This window comes from Heptranchias perlo, chromosome 27 (genome assembly GCF_035084215.1).
Source record: "Heptranchias perlo isolate sHepPer1 chromosome 27, sHepPer1.hap1, whole genome shotgun sequence".
NCBI classification, from domain to species: Eukaryota; Metazoa; Chordata; class Chondrichthyes; order Hexanchiformes; family Hexanchidae; genus Heptranchias; species Heptranchias perlo.
Genome location: NC_090351.1, coordinates 23,280,177 through 23,293,662, shown reverse-complemented (window position 1 = coordinate 23,293,662; position 13,486 = coordinate 23,280,177). Strand labels below are relative to the sequence as shown.

The window sequence follows — 13,486 nt, the reverse complement described above, 5'->3', positions numbered from 1 at the left end:
GTCACAAACGGTCAGTGCTTCATGTTGGTAAAGGGTATGACAGATCAGAGATATGTCCTATTTCAGATCATAAGAATCTATATGATTTTGTTCTTAAGAGTGTGCAGCTACGCAAGTATCGTATCAATTTTAAAATTGTCCTCCGAGATAGTTTTTCCAGTTGAACAAGGGGGAGTCGATCTGTTCTTCATTTGCAGCTTTCTCTGTAAACAGTCCCTCATTAGATTCAGATTTTTTGTCCAGATACCTTGGGCTTGTGATATGTTGATGTATTTAAAGTTGCCAGAGAGAGGAAATACTATCATTACTCCTAATGGCTGAACGGATCAAAACAAGCTTTGTTTTTGCATAAGCCAGTCAGGTGCACACTGTCAGAATTGCTCTTTACTATTTTTATTAATGATCTAGATGTGGGAGTTGGGGACACAATCTGCAGATTTGCAGTTGATACTAAGATCTGTGCGAGTGTTAGGATTGTAGACGATGCTCAACTACTTCAGGCGGATCTTGATGTATTGGGGGATTGGACTCGTGACTGGCAAATTATGTTTAACTTGGAATGCATGTAGGTATGGTGAATGCTGAACGTATACACCCTTCAGGGAAAAGCATTAAAGTAGGTGGAGAAAGAAAGAGATCTGGACGTTCTAGTGCATAGATCTGTAAGGTTCATGAACAATGCCATGAAGCGATAGCTAGAGCGAATAGGGTGTTGGGGTGCATTTACAGGACAATTGACTATAAGACAAAGCATACTATTTTGTCCTTGTACAAAACCTTGATTAGGCCTCTGTTAGAATACTATGTCCAGTTTTGGTCTCCTCACATGGTGGGGGTGATACTGAGGCTTTGGAAAGGGTGCAGAGAAGAGCCACTAGACTAATTCCCAGGTTAAAGCATCTTCGTTATCAAGATAGGCTAAAAGAGATGGAACTTTAGAGAAGTGCAGACTTAGGTGTGATCTAATCGAGGTTTATAAGATGATGAAACGAATAGATTGTGTTCAAGTTGACAGTTTGTTCCAATTAAATAAATTAGGGAGGACCAGGGGGTTGCCATTTTGAGTTGTATAAGGCCAGATCTAGGTCAGGTGTCAGGAGGTGGTTCTTTTCTCAAAGAATAGTGAACCTATACGCAAATGGTATGTTGGCCTTCATTGCAAGAGGATTTGAGTACAGGAGCAAGGATGTCTTACTGCCTTGGTGAGACCACACCCTGGAGTATTGTGTGCAGTTTTCGTCTCCTTACCTAAGAAAGGATATACTTGCCATAGAGGGAGTGCAGCGACTGATTCCTGGGATGGCAGGACTGTCGTATGAGGAGAGATTGGGTCCACTAGGCCTGTATTCAGTAGAGTTTAGAAGAATGAGAGGGGATCTCATTGAAACATATAAAATTCTGACAGGGCTAGACAGACTGGATGCAGGGAGGATGTTTCCCCTGGCTGGGGGGTCCAGAACGAGGGGTCACAGTCTCAGGATATGAGGTAGGACATTTAGGACTGAGATGAGGAGAAATTTCTTCACTCAGAGGGTGGTGAATCTGTGGAATTCTCGACCACAGAAGGCTGTGGAGGCCAAGTCACTGAATATATTTAAGAAGGAGATAGATAGATTTCTGGACACAATAGGCATCAAGGGGTATGGGGAGAGATCAGGAATATGGTATTGAGATAGAGGATCAGCCATAATCATATTGAATGGCGGAGCAGGTTCGAAGAGCCGAATGGCCGACTCTTGCTCCAACTTTCTATGTTTCTAACCTATGGAACAGTCTACCGGCTTGTGTGGTGGAAGGCGATTCACTGAATTCCTTCAAGCTAGAGCTGTTCCTGTTTTTGGCAGGAATGGAGATCACTTCTTACAAAAAGTAGGTACTGCATAGAATTATCAAGGCCAGAGTCATCTCCTGGACTAGTTTTGATCGCCTAGTGGGGTCGGGGAGGAATTTTCCAGATTTTTTGCCCCAAATTGGCCTGGGTTTTTATCCGATTTTTCACCTCTCTCAGGAGATCTCATGGTTTTGGGTGGGGTGGAAAATGTATATATTGTGATACACAAGGTATCACAGTTGTGTGGGACTGGATGGACCAGCAGGTCTTTTCCTGTCTGTCATTGTTCGTATGTTTGTAATTAGCAGCTTCTGGTTATAGCAGATGTATATGGCCTTTTAGGATCAAACAATTTGTATTGCTCAGCAAGTGTTCGAAGATGCGATGCCGACCTAGATAAATGGAACTATTTAACATTGGTTTCCAGGCTGTCAATGGCTTGTTCTTCAGTCTTTTCCTGCTAACTTTGAAATCTATTTTTGATTGACAGCTTTGATCAATTGTAAGAAGTATATTGGTCTTTCTCCTAGCTGGATCAAAGAGAAAAGGCAGACATAACTGGGACTTGCAGCATATGTTCAATTCCCTTCTTGCTGCACGACTATGGGGACTCCATGAAGTGTCTTTCTCACGTAACAGCTTTTAATGAAGGTCGTGTTAGCCAAGTTAGGAAAGTTACTGCAGGGGTTTGGGACTTTTATTCTTTTGAAACTTTTTTCTTTTGAAATTGTTTTAAAGTACTTTTAAGAAATTAAGTGTCCTCATTCTGATGATTGATCTACTTCAGTGTTATTTCTGTCTCTTAATTAAAGGCTAATTTTAAGCCTGAATTATATGATATTTCAGTGCTTTGTTTCCTGCCAATTTTGGAGAGATCACAAGTTGCAGGGAGGGGGTAATGCCTACTGTTTTCACTGTACACAGCTCACTAAAAGGGGTAACCGTTTGCTGCATTCCAGGTCAGGTTTCCGATTGAGGGAGTATGGACTTGTCTGTGGATGCTGACTTTTGGATTAAACATGAGCAGAAGATAGAAAGAGACCCAAATTGTCAGGGTATAAAGATTGGGAGAGAGCACAAATTGTAACAGCTTTTATTTCACTCTAGATTACCAACCTTTATCACAATCAGTATATATATATTCTAATGCCCTTTGTATCTTGTTTATGACTATACATGTAATATATATGATACATATATACACATTACATAGAATGTAAAGCAGAGATACAGGCCATTTGGCCCAATGCTGGTATTTATGCTCTGCACGAGCCTCCTCCCTCTCTATTTACTTCATTTCACCCTATCAACATATCCTTCTATTCCTTTCTCCCTTATGTACTTATCTAGCTTTCCCTTAAATGCATTTACCAATCAACTATAGAAAAATGTCTCAAGGCAGTTCACAGAGCCTTTATGAAAATGGACACCGAGCCAAAGAAGGAACTATTAGGTGGGGTGACCAAAAGACGAGTCAAAGAAGGAGTTTTAACAATAGTCTTGAAGGAGGAGGGGAGGTTGAGAGGCGGCATTTTTTAAGGAGGGAGTTCCAGAGCATGGGGCCTAGGCAACTGAAGGCATGGCTGTTAATGGTGGGGTGAAGGGAGGGGAAATGGACGAGGCTGGAGTCAAAGGGACTGAGAGTTTGGGGGTTGGAAGGTTGTAATATTGGAGGAGGTTACAGAGATAGCAACTCCTTGGAGAGAGGTGACGGTGTGAGTTGGGAAGAGAAGCCATTGCTAGAGATGGACTAGTTATGATTGGATAGATGAGTGGAATTAATCGAGGGTAATCCCACTGAACTGTACAAAAGAGAGGCATTGGAGGAGGATGGTGTGGTTCACCATGTCAGAGGCTACAAAGAAGTTGAGGAGCATGAAGAGGGATAATGCACTGTGCTCACAGTCACAGAAAATGTCATTTGTGGCTATGGTGAGCCGTTTTGGTGCTGTGGGAGGGGAAGGAAACCTGATTGAATGGAGGATTCAAACAAGGAGTTGCGGGAGAAATTGGTACAGACCTGGAAGGAGCAGGAGATGGGTCTCTTGGACGAGATGAGTTCAGAGAGGGCATAGGGGAGCTGTGAAAGAAATTAGAGAGATCTGTGGTGGAGAGGCCAGTTGGATAGAAATAATATTTTTTGGTTCTACACAGCTCCATGTTCCTAAAGAAATTTGGGTGTGAGGTGGGGTTGCAGTGCAAGTTAGTTAACTATGTCTAGTTAGGGGTAACCATAGTCTTGTAAAAATTATCAAGGATTGTGGGAGGAATTTCTCATACTCTCCTGAAGTTGGCCACAATTATTTTTTCTTTTTGCCTTGCTCAGAAGTTACCATTACTAGGGAATGGAGAATGACGTGAACGAGGTTGTATCCTCTAACAGAAAGGGTGAGCATTTGAGCCTTCTCAACTTTTTTCTTTGTATGCATGATAATGTTGCATCTTGAAGTGTTAATAATGTAGTCCCTTGAAGTGGTAGAGTGTGGGCTTGCTCTTGGGATTCCCTGGATGTTAGATTGCTGAACAAGGTGTGGAGAGGTTCTAAATGGAGGACAAATGCTTACTCACTGGAGGAAGGGCAGAATGAGAGAGAGGGAGGAGACAGAAATTAAATAGTAATAAAAACAGAAAATGCTGGAAATACTCAGCTTCTGATTCAGAACTTCTGATGAAAGGTCATCGACCTGAAACGTTGACTCGGTTTCTCTCTCTGCATGACCTGCTGAGTGTTTCTGGCATTTTCAGTTTTAATTCAGATTTCCAGCATCTGCAGTATTTTGCTTTTGTTTTAGAAATTAAATAGAGTTTGAGTCACTTATGACCATTCCAGTGCACTTCTGAACAGTGAATATGATGAACGAAAACTGTGTCTCCACCCTCTCTGTTGCAGATGGTATGTAATATGGGGACAAAGTGGCAAAATATTATTCTATAGCACTCATTGAGCTAATTGTAGTGAATATTCTGGTTGAAAATGTAATTTATCTACAAGAGTTGACCAGTGCTTAAAGAGACAGAGTCTTATTCTCATGAACTCAAATATCAGCCTGGTAAACAAAACACGCTATAATTTAACATCCTTGAATTTTTTTTAATTTCTCAATTTTGTTCAAACACATTTTGGTGAAGTTGAGATGATGATCTTATTGTGATAAATAGGTTGGAGTTTCTGAGTCTGACAGTACGCAGAGTGAAAACAAAGGAAAGCTCTGGGCTTAAGTTTAACTACCTTGATTAATTCTCCTTGTCCGTACTCCATTTCCAGGGTATAGCAAACCTAAGTAAGTTGACATTTCACTTTCAGCACAACACAATCTGAAGAGTGTGATATTCTGTTCACTCAGTCTCTAGAACATAGAAATTAAAACAAATTATGAACTCTTGATATTGTCAGAATTTATGTTTTTTTTGTAAATCTATATTGGTATATTTAAGCAGAGATCAGATAAAGACCCTGCATCTCTTTCCTCAAATTTCTAAAGAAAACTTTCCAACTTTGTGCATAAAATCTTTTCCTTCAAAAATATTTATTCCAACACCCATGATCTGTTCCTTGCTGATTGAAAACCTTTCTGTGAAGCCAGTGACCTTTAATTTTAGGCTTGTGGCTCCCTCGGGTTTATTCTTTTTCTCACCTGTGACTTTTCTCGGTCTCTTCCCTTACAGACACACTTGCTATTTTCTCATGTTTTTTTATCAGAGTTTCATGGTTTTATTATCCTGCTTACACACTGAATACAGTTTCACAAATGGAAGTTCAAGATTACAGTCACATTGCAGAATCTTTCCTCTGTAGAGTTTCTGTGACCTCAAACATGGTCTCTTGACACTGAAAATATTAAAGACTAAATATTGGTTTACCACTTGGAGTACTTGGCAAAATGGAACTTATACTGTTTTTTTATTCGTTCATGGGATGTGGGCGTCGCTGGCAAGGCCAGCATTTATTGCCCATCCCTAGTGATAATGCAATAATGAACATGAACAAATGCTTTCAAGATCAATAATCAGAGTAACTTTAACAGGAGCCCTGCCCTCTGAATCCAAAAAATTGCTTTAAAAATTAATCTGAAATTGATCAAAAGCAAGCAGATGTTGGAGTTTATGAATTTTTTGGTGTTTGTCTTCTGTTGAATGGGGGAGTAACTTTTTGTTTCAACCTAGTTTGTTATATTGCACCCAACCTATTCTGTTATATTGCTCTCAGTCCTTTCATGTTAGTCTATGTTATATTGAGATGAATTCACTACAATAAGGTACAAACTTACACTTTCAAGAGAATGGGGTGGATGGGGGTAGGACGAGAGTCCGTTCAGTTTATTTGGCCGGTGTTCACCTTTATAGCTTATTTTCTTTCATGTTCTTAAAAGTGGGAGGGCAAATTGATAGTTTTTTTTTAAAGCATATGGAACCTTAGGTATCATAAATTCAGTACAAAAGCAAAGAGAGATTGCGAAACCTATAGAAATAGTTGGCTAGGTCATATGAAAGAGTATTGGGTTTTGGGCACCTTACTTTAAGAAAGATGTTAAGTCAATGGAGATGGTGCAGAAAAAACACTATATCCAGATAAGCATGGCTGTGTACGTGACTTACTGGAAGAATGTAAGAAAGCTGTAGAATTGTCAGAAAAAGGCTCCAGCAAACTAAGGCTACTGGAAATTGTAAGCTACAAAATAATTGGAGAACATCAAGAAGATGAGGTGGTGCAGAAGAGAAATCACTAAGATGCCAGGAATGAGAAGCTTTTAGTTATGAGGAGAGACTACAGAAACTGGGACTAAACCACAAAATGCTAGAAAGAATCAGCAGATCAGTCAGTATCTCTGTATAAACTCACTCAGTGTTTACTAAATACAAATTAGACCTTTCAACCTTAAAGGGACTACACTTTGGTAGAAAAAAATACATTGTACTTTTGCCCATGTTGGATTATTTATTGGATTCTTGCTGGTTAAAATTAACTACAGTTAGCTGATTAATAACACTGCAGAGAATATATATTACAGCACTAAGTGCTTGTAGGTTGTTCCTGTGGAACAAAAGTTGGCTTAATATGCCAATGTCTGTTGAGTGCAGTGTCATTAGTGCTCGTCTGCCCAGAAGTGCCCTGACAACTGTGAACATCCTGTAATTACAGGTCTTGAGCATTAAAGGTTGCTAGAGATTTCTCTGTGCAGCAAACCTGCTTTATATGAGACATTCTGTGGAACTTTTTAAAGTATCTGTGAATTGGCAGCTTTGAGTTATAGAGACTTGTAGTTTGAATGTTACAGGATTTCTTCAATGAATTTCAGAGGTATATCTTGGACTTGCACCAAGATCACAGTCAGTCTGAGGCGGTCAGCGGTATCAGGCTAATCAGAGGCTATAGTAGCAAATAACCACGTATGAAGTAAGCAACCATGTTTTTTGGGTGAGTTCTGTGTTGAGGGGCGGTGCAGAAGAGTGCTCTGTTGTTTTTGACATTTTGAGAATAGTAACGTTTATGATTTCTGTAAATATACTGTTTGTACTTGGGTTTATTGAACATTAAATAACTACTGTCTTGTAGTTTATAGTCTAATCCATGAAAGAGATCATGGGCTCAATTTTAAAATCAAATTGTGGGGGCGGGGGGCTGCGAAAGTGGCAAAAATCCCTAGCAGGTTCAGAAGCTGGCTCCGACCCGCTGACCTCCCGGATTGCCACAGACGCACCTGTGTGCGCGCACGCGCTTCACAAATCCAGAAATCCTGCCGGCAATTAAAGGCGGCGGGATGATAGTTAAAGAACCAAATGTACCTTAAGGTACTTTATTTCTGATGTAGTAGATGGTTAAAATGATTTTAAAGTTACCTGGGCGGCTTTCCCACGGCTTCCAATGCGTGCCTGGTTTCAGCGTGAAGGGCCGGATCAGGCTAAAATAAACAAAATAAATTAAATACAAAACCATTGCACAAAGTTTAAAAAAAACAAAATAAACCGACCTTTCCACCCTGCTCCGCTGTCCGATGTCTCCCTGTCCGATGTCCCTCTCAGCCCTCCCGTTGTCTCCTTCGCCGATCTTACCCCCCTTTCCCCCCCACCACCGATGTCCCTCTCCGATCTTCCCCTCTCCCCCCGCCCCCCCCCCCCCGATGTCCCTCTCTGATCTTCCACTCTCCCCCCTCTCCCCCCGATCTTCAACGCCCTCCACTCTGTTCCAGAACCGAATGACCGAACTCTTTCTCTCTGTCTGTCGATCTCTTTCTCCCCCCCCACCTTGGCGTTGCAGCTCCTATTGGCAGCCAGCCTGTCAGTCAAGCTGGCTGCCAGGCGTGAAACCCGGAAACAACTTCAATCACCATCAATCAAATCGCGATCTCATCGGAAAAAGTAAGTTTATTTTTATTCCGGTTTGCCATGTGCACCTTCACACCGCCCCCCAACCCGCCACCATTTCAAAATTGAGCCCCATGTGACAGTACATGCTATATCAGTGATAAGGGATCTCTAACTAATCCCTAGGTCTTGCTAGATATTGAGCAGGTAAAGGCACACTCCAGGGGAAGTCTGCTTATGGGACTGGCCAGTGATGCTAACACAATGGAAATATCATGAGTAATCCCACGGGAGAACCATTAACAAATATATGTGTACAGCCTGTTCGATTCATTGCATTTCGGCAATTGGTTGTATGATTACATTGCTGCCTATAGTAGTCCCAAAATGTCATTATGCTTGTGGGGATACAACCAATATGTCTGTGTTAATATTTTCCATTTGAAATCTATAAAATAGGTGGAGCAGATCAGACTAGGCTAACTTGATATTCCTTCCAGCAACTGTAAAATATGTGTTACCCAATAACTTTTAGGATAATTAATGACTGTGACCTCATTTTTATTCCAGGTGGCTCTTTAGGCAGAGTAACACTCCAGAAACAGCAGTCACTCCCTTCGCGACCTGTTATTCCATTAGTGGCACGAATTGCAGATCAGAATGCATCAGGGGCACCACCAATGACTATAAGAGAAAAGTCCCGCCTTGAAAAGTTCAAGCAGCTTTTAAGCAGTGCACACACAGATTTAGGTAAGTTCATGAGGAAATAACAGATGAAACCCATTACGTTAAAGCTTTGATGGAGCACATGCCATGTATTTAAGAACTAATAGTAATTTCCCTTCCTATTGTATATTTTTTGGGAGTGCAATAAATACTGCAGTATTTTGCTTTTTTTTTTACTGATGAACACCCCCTTTTTCTCTCTCCCCTTTTTCCCCTCCCCTCTCTTTACCCTCCTGCTCCCCTCTCTTTTTCCCCTCTTCCTCCCCTCTCTTTCTCCTCCCCCTCTCTTTCTCCTCCCCCTCCCCTCTCTTTCTCCTCTCCCTCCACTCCCCTCCCCTCTCTTTCTCCTCCCCCTCCCCTCCCCTCTCTTTCCCCTCCCCCTCCCCTCTCTTTCCCCTCTTGTTCCCCTCCACCCTCCCCTCCACCCTCTCTTTCCCCTCCTTCTCCCCTCTCGTTCCCCTCCCCTCTCTTTCCCCTCCTCTCGTTCCCTTCCTCCTCTTCTCTCTCTCTCTCTCTCTCTCTTCTCCCCCCACCCCCCCCACCCCAATCTCTCCCATTCACTCTTTTTCTTTCTTTCTTTCTCCCTCTAACCATATTAAAAAACTTTAAAAGAATATATACTCAAAGAGAGACTCTTAAATCTCAGTGGGCATTTCTTTTTTTGCACTTAAATGTCATAGGAGGATCGTGCAGTTAGCCCCAGCATATATCTATTATAATACTCCATTTTCAGTTGACGCTGAGTTTGAGAGTGGGCCATCCAGCTCTCTTGTATCATCTTCACGCACCACTGTACATTGAAAATGAGTGCAAGATAAATGAAATGGCTGCAATTACCGCAATAGACAGAACAGCTATTCATAGAATCATAGAGAATCATAGAAGATTACAACATGGAAACAGGCCCTTCGGCCCAACATGTCCATGTCGCCCAGTTTATACCACTAAGCTAGTCCCAATTGCCTGCACTTCGCCCATATCCCTCTATACCCATCTTACCCATGTAACTGTCCAAATACTTTTCAAAAGACAAAATTGTACCCGCCTCTACTACTGCCTCTGGCAGCTCGTTCCAGACACTCACCACCCTTTGAGTGAAAAAATTGCCCCTCTGGACGCTTTTGTATCTCTTCCCTCTCACCTTAAATCTATGCCCCCTCGTTATAGACTCCCCTACCTTTGGGAAAAGATTTTGACTATCTACCTTATCTATGCCCCTCATTATGTTATAGACTTCCATAAGATCACCCCTTAACCTCCTACTCTCCAGGGAAAAAAGTCTCAGTCTATCTAACCTCTCCCTATAAGTCAAACCATCAAGTCCTGGTAGCATCCTAGTAAATCTTTTCTGCACTCTTTCTAGTTTAATAATATCCATTCTATAATAGGGTGACCAGAACTGTACACAGTATTCCAAGTGTGGCCTTACTAATGTTTTGTACAACTTCAACAAGACATCCCAACTCCTGTATTCAATGTTCTGACCAATGAAACCAAGCATGCCAAATGCCTTCTTCACCACCCTATCCACCTGTGACTCCACTTTCAAGGAGCTATGAACCTGTACTCCTAGATCTCTTTGTTCTATAACTCTCCCCAACGCCCTACCATTAACGGAGTAGGTCCTAGCCCGATTCGATCTACCAAAATGCATCACCTCACATTTATCTAAATTAAACTCCATCTGCCATTCATCGGCCCACTGGCCCAATTTATCAAGATCCCGTTGCAATCCTAGATAACCTTCTTAACTGTCCACAATGCCACCAATCTTGGTGTCATCTGCAAACTTACTAACCATGCCTCCTAAATTCTCATCCAAATCATTAATATAAATAACAAATAACAGCAGACCCAGCACCGATCCCTGAGGCACACCGCTGGTCACAGGCCTCCAGTCTGAAAAACAACCCTCGACAACCTCCCTCTGTCTTCTGTCGTTTATTCCTAGCGCTCGCTCACAAATAGTCAGACTCCTTGAGTTTAATTTTCCAACATGATGCATCTGAACACGACCTCTGGGTTGCTACTCCAGCACCAGAACCACTACCCTACCAACCCCATTCAAATCAACAGTGCAATTACATGGGCAAATATTATATATTTATAACTTACTACCATCTTGGATAATTTTGGATTGAAAGGCTAAGACCTCTAAGTAAAATTGTCCTGCTTTCCATTCTTGGATAGAATGTGGGTCTACACCTGCCATCCTCCGACCCCAGTGGCCTTGTGCAGGGGTCAGACTATCCTATGAGTGCACACTATTAGAAACACAAATCATCAGTCTTACCTCTCTTTTTCTCACCTTTGTTCAACCATTACCTTGCTCACTCACTCCTCTCCACGGGATGAGCTCCATGTTTGTTTCTTCCTGGGTCCTCCCTGCACTGTGCCCTCCTCACTCCAACAGCATCCTACGCACTCCGCACTCTTCGAGAGGCACTTGGTAAAGAAACGGGGCTTGCAGTCGTTTCAGCTCCAACTTGAAGCATCTGCCTCTGCAGCAGTTATCAAGCAGTCAAGAGCTGCTGGAATGGTAGCTGGCATTGCATTGAGGTGAGGCCAACAGGTTGCTGAAGGAGGTGAAACACAACGGTGGCTGCGCTCATCCACAAGGGCTCCCAATGACAACGATCCAATAGGCTGAAGTCTGTCACCATTCTTGGTTAAAAGGGTTCCTCTGGATCAGTGGCAATCCGTGAGGATATCCTGGGCGACCTGCGTTAGAGCCAGGGAATGTGGAGGCTAGGAGTCTCAGCAGTGTGTGCTGCGCAGATAGCAAGCCGACCCAGTTCACTGGGAGGAGGCAGGCTGCAATGCCTAACTAACTAGTGGGCAGTAGGACACCTGGTTTCTAGAGGTTGTTGCCATCAGTGCCAAGTACTGGTAGCCGCCCCGCGAGGTTGGGGATTTGGGATTCTATTTGAGGCACAGATACCCTATTCTGGATTTTAAAAAAAATCAAAAGCAGAGACTTAATTTCTTTTTATTTTAGGAACTAGTAGATACCAGGCTAGGTTCACAAATTATTTTTCTGATTCTTCCCTGAAGTATTTCTTTAAATCTGTTGATGTTTGAGTACCTGGTACTCAATCTGGTACCTTTCTAAGTACGATGAGAGCAGTTCTGTACAGGGGTACAGAAGAGAGATCAGGAAGCTAAACCAGGCTTTATTGATTAAAATCTGGATAGACAGCCGATAGATCTGAGTTGATCTGAAAATGCAGTTTTTTTGAATATGATATAGCTGAACATTACATTTACATAGCAGTCTGTACTTTAATGTGTGGATGCAGATTAAACATGCAGCAGAATCATACAATCATAGAATGATATAGCCCAGAAGGAGGCCATTCAGCCCATCATGCCTAAGCTGGCTGTTTGGTAGAACCATCCAAGTAGTCCCACTCCCCTGCTCTTTCCCCATAGCCCTGTAATTTTTTTCCCTTCAACTATTTACCCAATTCCCTTTGAAAGTTATTATTGAATCTGTTTCTACCACCCTTTCAGGCAGTGCATTCCGGATCACAACAACTCGCTGCATAAACATTTTTTCCTTCTGTCGCCTCTTGTTGTTCTTTTGCCTATCACCTTAAATCTGACTCATCTGCCACTGGAAAGAGTTTCTCCTTAATTACTCTGTCAAAACCGTTCATGATTTTGAACACCTCTATCAAATCTCCCCATAACCTTCTCTATTCTAAGGAGAACAACCTCAACTTCTCCAGTCTCTCCACATAACTGAAGTCCCTCATTCCTGGCATCATTCTAGTAAATCTCTTCTGCGCCTTCTTGAAGGCCTTGACATCCTTCCTAAAGTGTGGTGCCCAGAATTGAACACAGTATTCCAGCTGAGGCCTATCCAGTGTTTTATAAATATTTAGCATAACTTCCTTGCTTTTGTACTCTCTGCCTCTCTTAATAAAGCCAAGGATCCCATATGCTTTTCTAACAGCCTTCTCAACTTGCCCTGCCTCCTTCAAAGATTTGTGTACATACACTCCCAGGTCTCTCTGTTCCTGTAACCCTTTTAAAATTGCACCATTTAGTTTATATTGCCTCTCCTCGTTCTTCCTACCAAAATGAATCACTTCACACTTCTGTTTTGAATTTCATCTGCCGTCTTTCTGCCCATTTCACCAGCCTGTCTATGTCCTCCTGAAGTCTGTTACTATCCTCCTGATTGTTTACTATATTTTTGAGTTTTGTGTCATCTGCATACTTTGAAATTATGCCCTGTATACCCAATTCCAGGTCATTAACATATATCAAAGAAGAGGCAATATAATTTTTGAATTATCTTCGCTTGCAGGTGAGAACATCAGTATTGTGGGATCTCCTACCACTGTGCTTTAACCTCCTTTTGCTTCATACCAGCCTCTGAGTACGATTGCCAATTTAGTAAATTTACCTGGATTTAAAAGGGAATATTGAGTGTCTGACTGCTTCTGGTTTCTGTCAGTGGCTTCCAATTTGTACTTGGTAGTCTAATTTGACATAGTAAAAAGGTATTCACTTTTCAAAGCCTTTTAGTGACAGGTCAGCATTCAGTGCTTTAGTTAAAGGGTGGCACAAGGTCTTAAAGGTGTTTTCTATCAATTACTACAATTGCATTTTCTAAAT

The 13,486-nt window shown here is 42.0% G+C and overlaps 1 protein-coding gene across 4 annotated transcripts in view; it reads left to right on the top strand.

Annotated features, from left to right (window-relative positions):
- LOC137344466 (TBC1 domain family member 22B-like) overlaps positions 1-13,486 on the top strand; it is a 318,631-nt gene that overhangs the window by 43,454 nt on the left and 261,691 nt on the right. For 3 of the 4 annotated variants that reach the window (XM_068007450.1, XM_068007449.1, XM_068007452.1), the window contains one exon: positions 8,705-8,884. The exons of the other annotated variant lie outside the window; for it this stretch is intronic. In XM_068007450.1, the coding sequence (XP_067863551.1) occupies positions 8,705-8,884 (180 nt within the window). The remainder of the gene's footprint in view (positions 1-8,704; positions 8,885-13,486) is intronic. 4 annotated transcript variants of the gene reach the window in all.